This window comes from Liolophura sinensis, chromosome 13 (assembly GCF_032854445.1).
Source record: "Liolophura sinensis isolate JHLJ2023 chromosome 13, CUHK_Ljap_v2, whole genome shotgun sequence".
In the NCBI taxonomy this organism is placed as follows: Eukaryota; Metazoa; Mollusca; class Polyplacophora; order Chitonida; family Chitonidae; genus Liolophura; species Liolophura sinensis.
Genome location: NC_088307.1, coordinates 28,698,673 through 28,717,686, shown reverse-complemented (window position 1 = coordinate 28,717,686; position 19,014 = coordinate 28,698,673). Strand labels below are relative to the sequence as shown.

General features: G+C 39.1%; 1 protein-coding gene across 1 annotated transcript in view; it reads left to right on the top strand.

Moving 5' to 3' along the window:
- The window catches only part of LOC135481045 (latent-transforming growth factor beta-binding protein 4-like), a 44,545-nt gene extending 26,283 nt beyond the window's left edge, over positions 1 to 18,262 (top strand). Inside the window, exons 9-11 of the mRNA XM_064760975.1 lie at positions 2,765 to 2,884; positions 10,712 to 10,790; positions 15,478 to 18,262. Of these exons, the coding sequence (XP_064617045.1) occupies positions 2,765 to 2,884; positions 10,712 to 10,790; positions 15,478 to 15,859 (581 nt within the window). The 3' untranslated portion in view covers positions 15,860 to 18,262. The remainder of the gene's footprint in view (positions 1 to 2,764; positions 2,885 to 10,711; positions 10,791 to 15,477) is intronic.
- Positions 18,263 to 19,014: the final 752 nt, after the last annotated feature.

Here is a 19,014-nt window from a genome sequence, read left to right as displayed (position 1 = left end):
AGATCCACAGCATAGCCTGTTTAAAGTTACTTGATTGCTTAAATTTAATTAATCTATTAAACCCCAACCCAGTACAAGTGGTTTACGAAATTTTCCAATCTCCTTTGCGGTGACGAAATGTAAAGCATATGTTGTAGAATGGTATGTTCAAACACCAATCTGGTTGGTATTAAAATATTATCTCTGCTGTATAAATTTAAACTCTCTTTATATAGCACAGATTCCACTACTAAACTTGGCTGATACAAAATCGGGATTTGGAATCAGCCAGCACAGATTCAGACACCTAATGGCTAGCAATTCATGCCAACCGTCTAGACCATTCAACCAACAGGCCCCCTCCAAAAAAACTGACTGTTTGACGTCATTTCAATAGCTCCACAACGAAACGGCTCCCAGAACAGGTCGATTTTCAACATCGGAATCTGTGCTTAGTCCAGAAAGTACAATTTTAATTATGATTATAATACTATTTCTTGAAAATCACTTTCTAAATGACACCAGCCAATGTAATGTGAAAAATTGTAGCTTGACACATGTGCAATGCCTCAAGCCACACAGTGCTGTGAAATACTATACTTGATATGCTGTAGCCTATAATATAGCCTATGCTATAGCCTATGTCCAAAGATCGATCAGCTCCTAACAAACACAACCGAATTTTTGCTGCTATTTTCGAATAGCCCAAATAATTATCTTTCACAAAATATTTGTTTTGTCTGTCAACTAGTCCAGTGAATATAAGAAGAAAATTGGTTTAGCAAAACAAATTGCAACACAATTCATTTTGTCAGATGAATTTTCCAGAGTGACTTGATGACAGTCCACCAAAATCTTAGAAGTGTAGCTGAGCCTAATTTTCATAAATGCGACATTTGCCGCCTAGAAATCCCTAATATTTCAATTTCTAGCTGTATTGCGGTGTTATTATTAAATTATGGTCATTTTGCACGAACGTACTGATGTATAAGAATGTGAATTCGCACAAATGTATACCCCAAAAATATCAATGGAGGACACGCCAATTGAAACAAAAACCATTGCTTTCAAATCAAACAAACATTTCTTATTTTTAACAATGTTAATTCTGTTGACACATTTGCACATCTTGAGATAGAACAAAATGGGTATATCCTGTTGTAAAACAAAGTTCGCCTGCACTAATCAGTGATCTGCCTCAAGGTTTCTGTAATTTCGACGATTGTATGTATTTGTCTTTTTCTGGGTCTATACTCATGCATCGGCTTTCTCAGAAAACTAAGGTAATATGTCTCTACGTAAACATAAGAAGTCAAATTACTCCTATAATTCATAAGATTTTCCGAGATTAAAGCTTACTATCAGGGTTATAAATGTATATATACTAGTGGGTGGAAAGAAGGAGTTTGTGTCTTCAGCTGTTTTTTGCGCAATAAGTCTGTTGTCTTCATCTTCCATACCCATCTTTACTTTTCTGCCGAGGCTAAGGCTCTTCTCAATTTATCAAACAAAGGATAAAATTCTATATTTCAAAAGTTAAAATTCATTATACAGACTTTTAATCAAAGAGTATTCGGCGTTTTTTGTGAGGGTGATTGGGACCTTCAAGTGTTCAGTGTGTGAGGTACAAGAAACAACACGACCAAACAGATTCAGCAAATGGTATTTGACATCCTCATTTAACAGATGATTTTATTTTCGGTTTGCTATTGCTCCCGGTGTGTGTTACATGGCATCAGACATAACCTGGTTGACTGTATTGTCTGTGCTATGGCTGACTCTGTATATTAGTTATCTGACAATTCTGTAATTAAGTAAATCCTGCCAATTCTGTAATTATGTTTGAAAAGTCATTGGCCCATTTCATGAGGAATAGATACTTGATCCCCCTATGTTAAAATGTTGGTTGTTTATTTTGAATTTTAAAACCGTGCGAATATTTGGATATGAATGTTTTCATATTTACGTCGAAAGTCGGTCATAACTGTTTCATGGTCATATTTTATTCTCGTCACGATGGCAAAAATATTGCCAGGGTGTCATCAGTTCTCATTCATTCATCATTTCATTCAAATTGAACCACGTATGGCGTTTAGGGCACAACAACTTTGTGCTTTAAAACTGTGTCTCATGAAGAACACTCACTACCTAACGACCACCTGGCGGGTACACACTCTCCGTGGGTGAGTTATCTACCGCTGTAGTGATGACTGTTCTGATGGAGTCATTAGGTGTGTGTACATATACTGTGTCTTTTTGTGGAGTCCAAGCGGCCAAATGAGTCCCTCCAATGGACACCCCAACCATTATACTGTTGAAGGTGCGGAGCTTTAAATAGCTAAGAAAGGTGGGATTACAGTTTAGTGTATTAGCTTAATTGCAAAAGCAAAAAAACTCACACAGTAGTTATTTCTACCCGGGACACGAGGTAAATGATGTTAAGGAATCGACACTGTAGCAATGCTGTATACGTCAGGGTGGTTATCGTGGACAACAAGGTGAACCATAAATCTGGATCTGCTTCACCAGCACAGTCGTTCATCTAATACGTGACATTCTCGTCGCTGACAAACAGTGGTATACGTCTATTTGGAAGGCCACGAATGCACAGGTGTTACCCTGAGTATGACGTCGAGTGTCGCCCTAATAGACCGGGCTGCAGGTCGCCTCTGTTGGTAATACAAATGCCTCCATCACGATATTTTAACTTCTTAGGGTTAGGACATGGAAGTAATATACCCTTTTCGTATTGTAAGTAACAAATATATGTCGATTTTTCCTTTAGATGTAGACGAATGTACATCTGATAACCTCTGTCCTGCTAATGCTGACTGTGACAATACTGTTGGGAGTTACATCTGTACGTGTAAGGATGGTTACCATGGGGACGGAGGCCAATGTGAAGGTAACTGTAAAATTTAGCCTGATATTATCGGGGTTTCATGTTTGCTTTACATATAGATGTAGGTATGTGGGCATGGCCATGACAGAATCATCTGCACAAAGATGGGATTGATTTCTATCCAAACGAAATAACCACACCCTGTATTGAAATAGAGTTAATGTCTTTACGACGTAATGCTCTTTACTTTATCAAGTGGAGTGCTTCTGTTAGATGAGTATGATGCGGTATTACAAGGCGAAAGATGAATACACTGACAGCTGCAAACTACAGCGATGATCACTGAAAGATTTATATTGCCCCGAGAGACCTTGGTGTGGCCACCGACAACATAAAGGTGATTGGCACAATGACAAATGCCACATGCTGCTGCACAACGACCTGCTGCCCATGTTGTGAAGAAGTGCTGATATCGAAACGACCCGTCTATCATAATCTGATACTGCATAGTTGATTGAATGGATGAATGAATAAATGAATGAATAAATGAATGAGACCTTGGTGTGGGTGCCGACAACATCAATGTGATTCCCACAATGTCAAAGTGCTGATATCAAAACGATCTGTCTACCACAATCTGATACTGCCCAGTTGATTGGATGCATGGATGGATGGATGGATGGATGGATGATGTGGGTGCCGACAACACAACAGTGATTCGGACAATGGCAAAGTGCTGATATCAAAACGATGTGTCTACCACAATCTGATACTGCACAGGTGATTGAATGGATGAATAAATGAATGAATGAAGGAAGGAAGGAGATCTTGGTGTGGGTGCCGACAACGCAAAAGTGATTCGGACAATGACAAAGTGCTGATATCAAAACGATCTGTCTACCACAATCTGATACTGCACAGTTGATTGAATGGATAAATAAATGAATGAATGAATGAGATCTTGGTGTGGGTGCCGACAACACAAAGGTGATTCGGACAATGGCAAAGTGCTGATATCAAAACGATCTGTCTACCACAATATTGATACTGCACAGTTAATTAAATGGATGAATAAATGAATGAATGAATGAAAGAACGAATGAGATGTTGGTGTGGGTGCCGACAACACAAAAGTGATTCGGACAATGGCAAAGTGCTGATATCAAAACGATCTGTCTACCACAATCTGATACTGCACAGGTGATTGAATGAATGAATGAATGAATGAATGAATGAATGAATGAGATCTTGGTGTGGGTGCCGACAACACAAATGTGATTCGGACAATGTCAAAGTGCTGATATTAAAACGATCTGTCTACCACAATCTGATACTGCACGGGTGATTAAATGGATGAATAAATGAATGATTGAATGAATGAATGAATGAATGAATGAAGGAGATCTTGGTGTTGGTGCCGACAACACAAAAGTGATTCGGACAATGGCAAAGTGCTGATATCAAAACGATCTGTCTACCACAATCTGATACTGCACAGCTGATTAAATGGATGAATAAATGAATGAATGAATGAATGAATCAGATCTTGGTGTGGGTGCCGACAACACAAAAGTGATTCGGACAATGGCAAAGTGCTGATATCAAAACGATCTGTCTACCACAATCTGACACTGCACAATTGTTTGAATGGATGACTAAATGAATGAATGAATGAATGAATGAGATCTTGGTGTGGGTGCCGACAACACAAAGGTGATTCGGACAATGACAAAGTGCTGATATCAAAACGATCTGTCTACCACAATCTGATACTGCACAATTGATTGAATGGATGAATAAATGAATGAATAAATGAATAAATGAATGAGATCTTGGTGTGGGTGCCGACAACACAAAGGTGATTCGGACAATGACAAAGTGCTGATATCAAAACGATCTGTCTACCACAATCTGATACTGCACAGTTGATTGAATGGATGAATAAATGAATGAATGAATGAATGAATGAATGAATGAATGAATGAATGAATGAGATCTTGGTGTGGGTGCCGACAACACAAAAGTGATTCGGACAATGGCAAAGTGCTGATATCAAAACGATCAGTGTACCACAATATGATACTGCACTGTTGATTGAATGGATGGATGAATGAATGAATGAATGAATGAATGAATGAATGATTGAGATCTTGGTGTGCGTGCCGACAACACAAATGTGATTCGGACAATGGCAAAGTGCTGATATCAAAACGCTGTGTCTACCACATTCTGATACTGCACAGTTGATTGAATGGATGAATAAATGAATGAATAAATGAATGATATCTTGGTGTGGGTGCCGACAACACAAAAGTGATTCGGACAATGGCAAAGTGCTGATATCAAAACGATCTGTCTAATACAATCTGATACTGCACTATTGATTGAATGGATGAATAAATGAATAATAAATGAATAAATGAATGAGATCTTGGTGTGGGTGCCGACAACACTAAAGTGATTCGGACAATGGCAAAGTGCTGATATCAAAACGATCTGTCTAATACAATCTGATACTGCACTATTGATTGAATGGATGAATAAATGAATGAATAAATGAATAAATGAATGAGATCTTGGTGTGGGTGCCGACAACACAAAAGTGATTCGGACAATGGCAAAGTGCTGATATCAAAACGATCTGTCTAATACAATCTAATACTGCACAGTTGATTGAATGGATGAATAAATGAATGAATGAATGAGATTATGGTGTGGGTGCCGATAACATAAAAGTGATTCGGACAATGGCAAAGTGCTGATATCAAAAACGATCTGTCTACCACAATCTGATACTGCACAGTTGATTGAATGGATGAATAAATGAATGATAAATAAATAAATACCACAATCTGATACTGCACAGTTGATTGACTGAATGAATGAATGAGACCTAGGTGCAGGCGCCGACAACTTAAAGGTGATTCGGACAATGGCAAAGTGCTGATATCAAAACGACCCGTTTAACACAATCTGATACTGCACAGTTGATGGAATGAATGAATAAATGAATGTGCGATTATAACGCTACTTCAGCAATATCTCAGCCACAGCCTGTCTGGCGAGAAGTTCTTTAAACCAAGAGGCGATTTGAGATAATGAAAACATTCGAAATCAAATAAATTTGACGGACATGTTGTACAGATGAAGAATCGTCCCCCGTTCTGCTTTTAAAACGTCTGTTGTGTTTGGAATACACTTATCGTGTTAACTTGGCAGCCATCTCCGTTATGGTGATTTATGCAAGCCCTGTTTTAGTAAAAGCTTTGGATGAGCCTCGCAGGATTAACTGTTTCTGTCTGTCAGTTGAGCTTCTCATAATGTCAATAAACTGTTTAATCTAGAATCTGATGATACCTTTTGTATGAAATTGATTGACTGCAAGTTAACTGGATAGTTGTGAAATCCACACTTCCTAATCGTGGTTCCTTCTCTGCGATATAGTACTATAGTTTATGTCCGCCCTGGGTGTTGCCCTTTGACTTCCTTCCTTTTGTCGGTGGTAAATTTTCAAAAGAAAGCTTTCAAGCGTTTAATTTCCTTTACATTCGGATTAACCTGCCAGTTCACTGGATGTGGTAGCTTTTGACGACTACTTTGAACTAAGTAGGCTTGTTGCCCCGTCAAAATTTAGCAGGCTAGATTTAAAAAGATGATAGGACAATGATTCCTAATCTTGTCAAAAACTGCTTGAATTACGTTGTTGATCAGACTTTTTAAGTCATAACCTTCATGCCTAGAACATGTTTAAACCAGCAGGCGATTTGACATAATGAGAACATTCAAAATCAAATAAATTTGACGGACATGCGGTACAGATGAAGAAGCGTCTCCGTTCTGCTTTCAACACGTGTATGGTGTTTAGAATACACTTATCGTGTTAACTTGGCAGCCAACCCCAATCCGTTAAGGTGATTTATACCAGTCCTTATAGGATGGGCCTCTGGCCAATGATGATTCTCTTTACCATCACGGCCCTAGAATAAATGGATTTCTTACCACAAAGTGAAACGAAATTTTTAAGGTTCATTTACTATTCTCTACGCAGGCATATGAAAGAATAACTGTACGTTAACGTAAAATGTAAAGATATCTCAAACATATTATCTCTTGGGGAAAATGCTGATGCGTGGCATTGTTTATTTGTATTAACCCTTTTCCTGTCAAAGTAGTTTTATGTCTTTCACCGGGGTTCTATGGTTTATTCATCATACACAGGTATCCTTCAATCCTTCTGCTGATTGTCTGTTTGTCTGACCTTTAGGCAATGCGACTTCCACGATTGGAATTTGGCATACGTAAATTCATTTCCAAATCAATTCGGTGGATAATTGACGTCCGTTTATGTCTTACTTACGAAATGTAAATGGCACGATTAAATAGATTAACGCGATGTTGTCATGTCCTCATAAATATGAAAATTTCCTCATAGTGCTGACGCGTGAAATTTCCTATTTGTATTTCTTTTTATTTTGACATGAACGTTGCCTTGCCCTTCCTCTGGGAATGGTGGCGGTAAGTCACCCTTATTGACAAAACCGATTATTATTATTATTTTTAGGTGATTTTCCGACATTTTAAAATGTATTTGACTTAAACGACAGAAGGCCAGTCAGGTTTGTAGGTGGAAGTAATAAGCAGAGCACACATAAACCCACCCACCTGGCCAAGTACATGCCAATCGTCCTGAAACAAAGCCATCTCTAAGTTAACAGTTACTGGGTTTGTACCCGCAGCATAACAGGTAATTCTAGCTTGTTTGTTTGGTTTCGCGGTAAAAGCCGCCTTTGGAAGAGTGAGTGAGTGATTGAGTGGTAGGGGTTTAACGTCGTACTTAACAATTTTTCAATCATATGACGACGACGAAGAATAATTAGTGTACATGTAATGTGCCTCCTTGTTGCAGGACGGATTTCCACCGCTCTTTATCTAGTGCTGCTTCACTGAGACGACTTACCGAAGGTAAGTAAGCCGCCCCGCCCGAGCCATTATACTGATACTGGTCAACCAGTCGTTGCACTATCCCCTTCACTTCCTCCTTTAAGGTCTTAGGTGTGCATCGACCCAGGACTGACCCTGGATCTACTGCTCCCGAGCCTTTGAAAGAGTATATATCCTCTGATGCCATACAGTCGCTTGGTCACACGTGACGTTTGTTCATCATCATTGTTAGACGGCGAATTTTAAATTACACTGCTTCCACTAGTCTCAAGGTTGCCGAGGGTACCATCACTTCACCAGTATGACAAATGGTAAAGTTAGCTTAACAGCACATAGTGAGGCTCAACGTTATTTGGTTGGTGCTTATCGCCTTAATTTTCCAGAAGGTGACATTTGTAGTGCAGTGATCTTTATTCAATCTTCTCTGTGTAATACAAAAAAGTACATTAAGTTTTATTGGAGATTGGTTGACCTATACATTGCTAACACGCATATAGACTCGCTTCAATGCGTTTTTACGATATATACATGTAGGTCGCACTCTTGCCCTACAACAGAAAAAGAGGAGCAAAACAGAGGTGAGAAAAGAAGTGGTCGTACGAAGGTGTCAGCATCTGTCAGCCACTGCTATAGTCTGTGTTGTTTCTCGAGGAACACAGTTTCTTGCACTGGAACTGATTTCACGCCTTACCATACCAGGTCTTTTTGTGGTTGGACGTTAACATTTTAGCCTACAACCGATCATATCAGCTTTAATGGTAAGGTCGACCGGACATCGACTTAATTCACCGCGTATCATGTAGTAAAGAATTCCATTTGCTTATAACGTTTGGAAGGGTTTCATGAATTCCATCACAGCAGGAATAGTAGGCCTACAACTGACGTTACCTACACTTACCTATGATACCATCTTAGTTTATCTCAAAATGTCAAAGGTTTAAAGCAGATTCAGGCGCAGTATACGCTACCGTACTTTTGGGTCCCGTTTCAGAGAACTTCTGTGGGCGTTTAAGGCGCGTTAGGCTACCAAAGGTCACTTAGCTGACTACCGTAAGCAGACAACCAAACAAACTGACTACGCCTTTCCAGAAACGTAAACGGTCTAAAGCTTAGCCGGATTACCATAGCGGGCTATGTGGCCGCTCTTCAGCAATCCGATTGATTAAATCTATGATGATAATTCTTAAACTGGCTTCCAAATGTAAATAATTGAAGTTGCTATGCATAAATAATGCAACAAGATGATAAATTTTTCTCCATGTTCGTTTTTGACAAAGTTTGCAAGCTGAGGGCGGTAAGTCCCACGCAGTCGACAGTCGACGCAAAACAGCAACAACGCATGGTGTCTGGTGGTTTGTGAGCTTTAAACGGCCCTTTCAGTTGCAGATTTAGTCCTTTCATTGAGTAAATAAACTATTAAAAATGGGACTTATAACATTTTGAATAACACGCTGAATTTATCTCTGTCGTGACTAAAGATTTTGATAAATTTTCAAGAATCTATGGCAAAAAGCTTTAAATATTTTCTTCGTGAAAGGGGCTGAGCAAACTTTCTAGTCGGCTAACTAAGCTTAGCCTTTAGCCTTTTTGTAAAAAAAGGACGCAGGGCTGAGTGTCCCATTATCCGTTGGGCAACAAATTAAACCAGCTGAAGCTAAAAATTATCCTCAAGCACTGGTGTCCTTGAAGTTTTGTCCACAATATTTAAAAGGCTTTTCGTCTTAAGGAGGTGAATCGGCCCCTGTACATATAAGCAGCTGAGCTGCGACTTTGACATCTAGATTTGACACTCCTGAAAGGCCACATCTCAAACTTGTGAGGCAAGGATATACCTGGTTTAGCGCTACAAACAACTGGTAAAACCGATCAACTTTTGGATATCCCAGTAACACTGAAATATTTTCTGTCTGTGCTAAGAGTGCGAAGAATAACTGTATGTCACGTGTACCTGTCAGCTGTATAGTTCCGCTGCGTGTTCTATATAGCATGACAAGTTATACTTTAACTTCAATGAACTTCCGGTCGGAAAAAGAAAGCCTTGAATTTGGATTCTCTTTAAAAGAGCTACCCGATTTCCACAGTGTCTTCGTTCTTCTAATTTCAAAAATATATGTATTCACCAGAATTCCGGACTGAGCTGCGAAGAACAACCGTGTCATAGATATGGATTTTATGGATGCAGAAAAAAAGAAATAATACAACCAGAGTTAATTAGCAAGAATATCTGAAACAGGCCTAAAGCATTTTTTCTAATTTTTTTTTTAATTAAAACTTTTAATCATTAATTTCTATGACGCCATGGGAGGCGCCATGCTAGAACAGCTTGAAACACGATTTGTTTCACTGACTGGTTTATAGAAATAACTCCCGTCTTATTGGTTAAAATTGATATACGACGGTGCTTTCGATTTTCTCAAGGTACGCAATTTACATGTACTTTGAACGTCGACATGTCGATGTACAAAAAATGAAAAGGTATGCTTTTTCAACTTCACGTGGGATAGTTCATCGATGCCGATAAGCAATTAATCTAGTACTGTTTTCTAAAGAAAACCAAATTTTAGCAACGCGAAACCAGTTCCTTATTTCACCATGTATCCGTAGAGAGACTCGTGACTAGATGTGGACTGAAATGATTGTTAGTATTACACGGTGTAGCAGCAACAGATGGACAATACTACCGAAATAGGCCATGTAATTGAGCAGCAACAGATGGACAATACTACTGAAATAGGCCATGTAATTGAGCAGCAACAGATGGACAATACTACTGAAATAGGCCATGTAATTGAGCAGCAACAGATGGACAATACTACTGAAATAGGCCATGTAATTGAGCAGCAACAGATGGACAATACTACTGAAATAGGCCATGTAATTGAGCAGCAACAGATGGACAATACTACTGAAATAGGCCATGTAATTGTTGCCATGTATGTGCGTTTTCAGCTTTCTGGATACCTATCGTTGCCGCGGTGGGAGGAATTGCTGTGGGTGTGGTCATCACGACAGGTTTTCTCTGGAGGAGGTAGGTATCGCACTGAAATGTACCCTTGCGGTATAAATGTTAAATCACCGGAGACTATTTTGTTTCCAATACGTCTAATTTAACACATCATTGAGAAGTGAACTTGTTCAGTGTTGGCCCTTAACGTCTAGCCATACACCAGGGTTACTTCACCGCTTACGTAGCACTATTTGCCAAATATCATACTATCGTCCCTGCTGTGGTTTTACTCTCTTTGCTGTTTTCTTTTATCATGTTTTCTTGTATAAAGCAGGATTCAGCTGGTGGACTAAGCATCCACGAGGTCAGATAGCCTTTCATTGGTTTAATGTTATTTGCTTATTAAATGTAGTAAGTACACAGCATTTGAGTAATTCTAGAGCTGTGTGTAAACTACTGCTAGCCTCTTTGCATTGTTTTTACCTAATTCTTTATGGAACATGGTATGTGCTATGCTTCGCTGGAGAGTGTTTTTGGAACATGGTGTGTGATATGCTTCGTAGGAGAGGGTTTTGGAACATGGTGTGTGATATGCTTTGCAGGAGATGGTTTTTGGAACATTTTGTGTGATATGCTTCGTAGGAGAGGGTTTTTGGGACGTGGTGTGTGATATGCTTCGTAGGAGAGTGTTTTTGGAACGTGGTGTGTGATACGCTTTGTAGGAGAGGGTTTTTGGAACATGGTGTGTGATATGCTTCGTAGGAGAGGGTTTTGGAACATCTTGTGTGATATGCTTCGTAGGAGAGGGTTCGTGGAACATGGTGTGTGATATGCTTTGTAGGAGAGGGTTTTTGGAACATGGTGTGTGATTAGCTTCGTAGGAGAGGGTTTTTGGAACATCTTGTGTGATATGCTTCGTAGGAGAGGGTTTTGGGAACATGGTGTGTGATATGCTTCGTAGGAGGTTGTTTTTGGAACATGGTGTGTGATTAGCTTCGTATGAGAGGGTTTTTGGAACGTGGTGTGTGATATGCTTTGTAGGAGAGGGTTTTTGGAACATGGTGTGTGATATGCTTCGTAGGAGGTTGTTTTTGGAACATGGTGTGTGATTAGGTTCATAGGAGAGGGTTTTTGGAACATGGTGTGTGATATGCTTCGTAGGAGAGGGTTTGGGAACATGGTGTGATATGCTTCGTAGGAGAGGGTTTTTGGAACATGGTGTGTGATTAGCTTCGTAGGAGAGGGTTTTTGGAACGTGGTATGTGATACGCTTTGTAGGAGAGCATTTTGGGAACATGGCACATATGACATAGCACATATGGCATGGTGAATGGAAAAAGGTGAATGGCTATTTGGCGGGCTTCATGTTGCAGAGCGTACAAGTCAGGTTTTATGTGGTAGGGCGTATTGGACAGTGTTTATGTGGCAGAGCGTATTGAACATGGTTTATGGTGCAGAACGAATAGGCAGGGCGTCTGTTGCAAATCGTCATGCACAACATTTAAGGTGCACAACATATTGGACAAGGTTTATGTGTCGGGTCGTATTAGACAGGGTTTATGTGGCAGAGCATATTGGACAAGGTTTATGTTACAGAACGTAATGAAGGGTTCATGCGTCGGAGCGTAGTAAACAAAGTTTATATGGCAGAGCGGATTGGGCAGGGTTTTGGTGGCAGGGCGTATTGGACCGGGTTTTGGTGGCAGAACGTATAGGGCAGGACTTATGCGACATTTTGTAAGGGACATGGTTTTATATTAAAATAGATGAATTATGATATGGTGTGCTAACACCACAATGTATTCATTATGCTATACATTACTGTGAGTAACTGTCTACATGTATAATTTTAAATTGTTTGATGTTTTCGTTGACACCTCTTTCTTGCCTGATAACTTAGCCCTTGAGATGAAAATTCATCAGTGATATTTAGAACTTTTTATGTGACCGCACGTTACAAATTCTGCACTAGAAAGCTTCAGTCAATGCATAAATCGGTTTGTTTTCCCACAGAATAGACAAGCACATTGTTAGGGGTAGTCATCTTAGAATAATCGAGGGGAACGTTGATTCATGCTCTCTGTTTGGTCAATATCTGACAAAACAGTGGGGGAATCAGTTCAGGGTGAGACTTATATTTATTTAGTAAACATTTCTTTTTTGCAAATGCACTAACATGTTGCAAATGATCGAACATAACCAGTAGGCCTACAGCCCCAAATTCTGATTTACTTTTAATACACGTGTGTTCATAATTGTTCCATTCACAGTCAAGACTATGTTTTTTTCTAAATTATGTTATTTAAATTCTAGGAGGCAGATAAATCGTACCTTCTAATCTTATATAGGGCGTTGATTAGATCGCGTCTAGACTATTGTGAAACTTTTGACTCCGCTTGCTTTTCGCTTAAGTGTAAATTGGATGCTGTTCAATGTGTTGCTCTCAGGGATTGTACACGGACGCTCAAGACCACCCCTCTTAACGTTTTACAAGTGATATGTAGTGGGTAGTCGTTTGATCTTAAGAGATACATGCGCACCCTGAAATATTTTTTTTTGTATTGACGGCATCTCTTAATAACTCAGCATCATCTGTTTTTAACTCTTCTCAATATGACAGCATTTTAAATGTTCATAAGGAATATAAGCCATTTAATCTTACAGCACTTGATACAATTGAACGTTCGAGCTGTTTTAAGTTGCCTTAAAAAATCTCTGTCCCTAACTTTCCACCTTGGCAGTTGGTACCCCCCACCCCCACCCCCCACATCTCATTGGATCTTTAAAGTGTAATTACGGAATCTGATCCTGTAAATGTCATGAAATCCTTTGCAATGAGTTGCGGTCTGGGAAAATTTCTGGGAAAACTGTCTGAATATTTTCATTGATGCATCCAAATGTCCAGAGAGTGGGAAAGTGGGGGCAGCATTTCGTGTTTCAGAACTTAAGGATAATAAATGGTTCAGTTCAGTGTTGGCTGCCGAACTTATGGCTATTTTAACATCCCTGTGTTTTGTGCTTGACTTTAATCCGAATAATGTTGATATTTTTGCGGATTCTTGAAGTGCTTTGCAAGCCAGTAGAAACTTCAGCTGGAATGTATCCTCATCCATGGTTTTAGAGGTTTTACACGTGTACAGTGCTACATTTTAAAGGAATTAACATCAGTCTTGGTTCCCAGGGCATACAGGTATAGCTGGAAATGAAATGGCATATTTCCTAGCAAAACAAACTCTTGTTTACACCAGTGTCACCCGAAATATTAGTTTTACACCTTCAGACATTATTAGCAACATGCAGTCATATTTTAATGGTCTGTAGCAGAGTCAATGGGAAGCCTCCCGGAAAAGAAAGGTTCTTTTTTAAATTCCATTCCAGAGTTTCCTCTCATTTGTTAACCTTCCCATCACGTAGAGCCGAAGTTATGATTTACAGATTATAAACAGGCCATATCCCATTAAATTCATATCTTCACAGGTTTAAATTACGTGATTTTACTTTACGGAAATGGTTTTGCACGGATTGAGCCGACTTTGTCCTCAGGTTGATCTTAGGATAAAGGATCCATGTTTGTTTGGATGCGATCCAGATCGGGATTCACGACGGTATAAAACGATTCTTCACGACGGCATGAAACGATTCTTCACAATTTCGAGATAGAACAGAAATGCAGAATATAGTCTCGCTGGTTGTACATGTGGCTGGTGCGAATGTAATATTAGAGAGGTTAAGATACTCGCGAACGGCCTTCGAGTAACGACTGAAGACATCGTTATTTGTGAATGATGCCACGCTTGGATTATCTCGGTTGCACACTCTGCTCGTTTTTTTTTGTTTTTTTTTTTGATCTGGGTGGGTTATACTCGTAATACATTTCCAAGTCTATTTTAGTCTGTTTAGTTTGTTGGGATGTGAAATAAAATGGAAAACGACCTCCTTGTGAAGCGTTGGTCTATCGTAAGTACCGGTATCGTAGAGCATCCGCTTCGGGAGCGGTAGATCCAGCATCAATCCTGGGTCGAGTCACACCTAAGCCCTTATAAGAGGAAGTTGTAACTTCCTCGCTTGGCATTCATCATGCAGGGGATAGTGTAACAACTGGTTGACCCGTATCAGTATGATTGCTCGGGCTGGGCGGGTTACTGGCCTTCGGTAAGTCGTCTCAGTGAAGCGGCACTAGATAAAAGAGCGGTGGAAATCCTTCCTGCAACCAGGAGGCACATTACATGAACTCCAAAGATTCCTTCGTCGTTATATGACTGAAAAATTGTTAAGTACAACGTTAAACCCCAAGTACTCACTCACTGACTCTATCGTAAGTATCGAGTTTTATTTGACAAGTTTAAAAATTTACGCCGAGAAAACGTAATTCGTCAAGTGCATGTATTTTATGCATATGGCACTGTGCGTATGTGCCGCAGTTTTCAAGCTCACTCCGTGCTGTTAACATGTAAATAGCGTCCTGTTATGCGTTAGTCTTGGTATATAATCATCGGTGACTTCATGAAAATACAGCATTGGTCTTATTTATTTGGTGGGCCCAACTCATGTAGTTCGAGGTGCTTAACAGTTTTCCATCGCAAAGACACGAGTCCGCCTGGCTCGCGCGCACATGTCGTACTACTATGTCGATGACGGGTGTCTTAACCTCTCTATTGGACCCAGCAGCGACGGAAACCAGCTATCTGAACGAAAAATCGTGCAAAGAAGTAAATAGTTACACCAAACAACAATATTAACACGGAGTATTACTTTTGTTCCATTACAGAAAAAGATCAACTCCAGGTAATGAGATAGTGCGTGATGTGATTGCTACTGAACCGCCAAGGGAAGGGTTGCCTGCGTTGAGTATCAATGAAGAAAGTGGCTCATCCGACCCCAACAGATCATCGCAAACCGCCATTCACCAGTATGAACTGATCGAAAACGCACGTCCTCATCATTTGTATGTGGACCTTGAAGAAAACAGCACTATGTATTCGAGTCCCACGGCTGATGATGCATGTTCAACCACCTATTTCACACTGAACCGACCTTACGGCAATGTGAGGCCCAGTTCTGATGGATGCCCAAACAGAAGGAATACGTATTTGACGCCCATCCACTCTGATCCCTCTGATCTCCGCTCAGCCGAGACAACTCACCAGTGACACTGAGGGTACAGCTCGGATAAGAATTTGGCAAAACAATCAGACTGACATCTACCTTGTTTTGAAGCGTAATACACGGGGATCCGAGGATGTTGATAAACATGCATAAACATCCCGTTTTTTTGTAAAACTTTCCGAATTTAGCTGAAGGGGATAGACTTTTCACACTTTTATCGTGCATACGTTAAATTTATTAGGGGCCTACCTTTCCCGCAGTTTAATCCGCAATGCTCTAAACGTAAAACTAATCAATGTGACTAATATCGAAACTCATATGAACACTAATGAAGGAATTAACAACTCAGGTATTAACAATGCTACTGGCACAAGATAAACCATTCATCCATATTATTAATACTGTTAACTACATGTAATACAAAGTAATATACATAAATAGTAATAGTCTAGAAAGTTACCTTTAGACAATGCCGTTCACAGTGTATGGCGCATGATTCATATAAAATGATATGGGTCAACATTATGCCCAAGATAAGAACTTTTGGTATAATAAGTCTACGGCGTCCAAATAAAATTATTGAAAAACAATAAAAGTTACAATTAACTCTCTATACATCGCTTAAGTGTATGATTAGAAGAACGTCTTGTCTTTAGAACCTCCCCATAAATGTCCCTTATTACACCAAATTACAAACGATTTACTCTAAATGAGAACTACTGGAGAGTTATCCACTCGGTGCCTTGCAAAGGTCCAGTTTACGTGACTAACAGTTCAGTTTTGATTAATATAACGTTAACATGGCGTTTGCGTGGCTTACCACTTGATCCAGATATCCTTCACATTGCTATGTTGCGAACATCAGTCAGTTTCTGGTGCACACCGCTGATTTACGCACCAAAATGTACTATTTAACAAAATATTATATTGTTTTAATTCTGTGAGGCCGTTTGACCAGTTTGGAAGATCTGCAGCCACAATCTGACGGAGGTAGAGTTGTGCGATTTGCAGAGTTGTTTTTTCCTGGTCTCGCTCTTGAACGGCGAGAATACCAGATTTTGTGCCAAACCTTTAAAAGATCTAGTCAAGAACCGATAATTGGTCTGTTTGTCGACGTGCATGCAGACCGAGTTGCAATAAATTTGAGAGAACCATTGACTGTAAAAACTGGGAGTTGAATATACGACGTCACGACTTGAATGTTTTTGTATTTGAATTTTGATACAACCGACGCATTTCTGTGTATTTTGGGTTGATTTTGGAATCGGCCGTTGTTTTTTACCAGACTTAAAATTATTTTAAAATATCAAGTAATTGAAAACCGTCATAAACAGGCTTCAATCTCACCTACTCTGGGCTATGTGAGAACTGTATTTCTCTTGAATAACATGCTTATTGACATGAAAACATATACAACTGTCTTGCCGATATAGCTATACTCCTCGAATTGGTGCTGGGTGCATGTCTGTCATTAGTGGCCTACCTTCCAGCGTTTTGTTAGGGCAATGTTATTGAGTTTCAGAGAAAGCTATTTTGCCACTAACCTTTTCAATTTGTCTAGCAATGGTTTGAATATTATCAAGAGTAATTCATTGTTATTAATAGCAATTATTGTAATTATATTATTCTGCATGTATATCTTAAAAATGTACCATGCATTTTAAACAGACTGTGTTCATTTTTCAGTTTTTACGTAAGGTGCTCTTCACATTATAAACTATAGTATAGTCCTGATCGAGACAAAGCAATCTGTGAACTGTAACTCATATGCAGAGCATTGTGACTGATACAGAACATTGTAACTGATACAGAACATTGTAACTGATGCAGAACATCCTAACTGATGCAGAACATTGTAATCATATGCAGTACATTGTGACTGATATATAACATTGTAACTGATGCAGAACATCGTAACTAATACAGAACTTCGTAACTGATGCAGAACATTGTAACTGATACAGAACATAGTAACTGATGCAGAACGTTGTAAATGGTGCAGAACATTGTAACTGATACAGAACATTGTAACTGACAAAGTTATAATCTAAGTGTACTCATAGGCTTTTGCGAAGTCAGAGCGTAACTTAAAGAGATACTTTTTTCATACTCTTTCTTGCTCCACAACAGAATATTGTATACAATAGCAATATGGTTACAATGTTTAGCAGAAAGTGTTATGGTCAACATTTCACAAATGTATGTCTTTTCGACATCGTTGAAAACGGGTGACTTCTTCTACTTTCCTCTACTTTAAGATAACCATATTTCATTCAAGTTATATAAATAAGTGTATTTTTTCTAACAGAAACCTGGTACAGTGCCATTTGTCAACGTCACCGTGTTTCTAGTCGTCACCACTGGAATCTAAACCAATGGGGAGCAGTGTTAAAGGTGAAGGCGCCATTAAAACGATGTAAACTTCACAAAAAGGAATGAGAAGTGTTGCTTGTAAATATGGTCTTCTGTATTATTGCTTTGATGTTTCTTTCAGGAGGAAAGGGCATTTTAAAGTAACTATTGTATGGTGGGTATCTGACCACCTCTTGGTAAATCACCTTTGCATAATAATGTTCTAAATCATATTTATAATTTCATTTATCTGAATTATGATAACACGATGAATGTAAACTCCTAGGTTTGGATATAAACAAATTCATACTCAAATATTTTTTGAGACACGCATAATATCCCCTTCTCAAAACATTATTCTTTTTCTCCTCAAAGAAAAATCGAGAAAAAAAGAAGAAAAAAAAAAGACGAAAGTGCATTATATATGTAATTAAGCTTATTGGCATTTACCAAGGTGAGGGCTAAAGGCATTTCAACGCACGCCACCAGCAATACACTGCACTAACTGTACACAAACAGACACATTTTTGGCCTAATACTGAACAGAATCAGGTATCCATTTCAGTGAGAATCAAGCTGACTCATTAACTTCACATTAATTTCAGGTACAGCTGTTTTATTTACTCCTGTAGGATTATTTGGTAGAAGAAAGCTTAAATCAGTCTTTATTGTTTCCAAGGAGATATGTCTACCAACGATTGTTGAATATAGTTGAGAGCAAGTTTAAAAGTACAAGAAAATATCCAGAAAGCTTTGTCGTCACAAACAACTATTTGTACTTCTGGCTTTACTGTTCGCCACAATCGGGAGATTTTTTTCATCTGATATGATACTTTCCTCTGGGGTC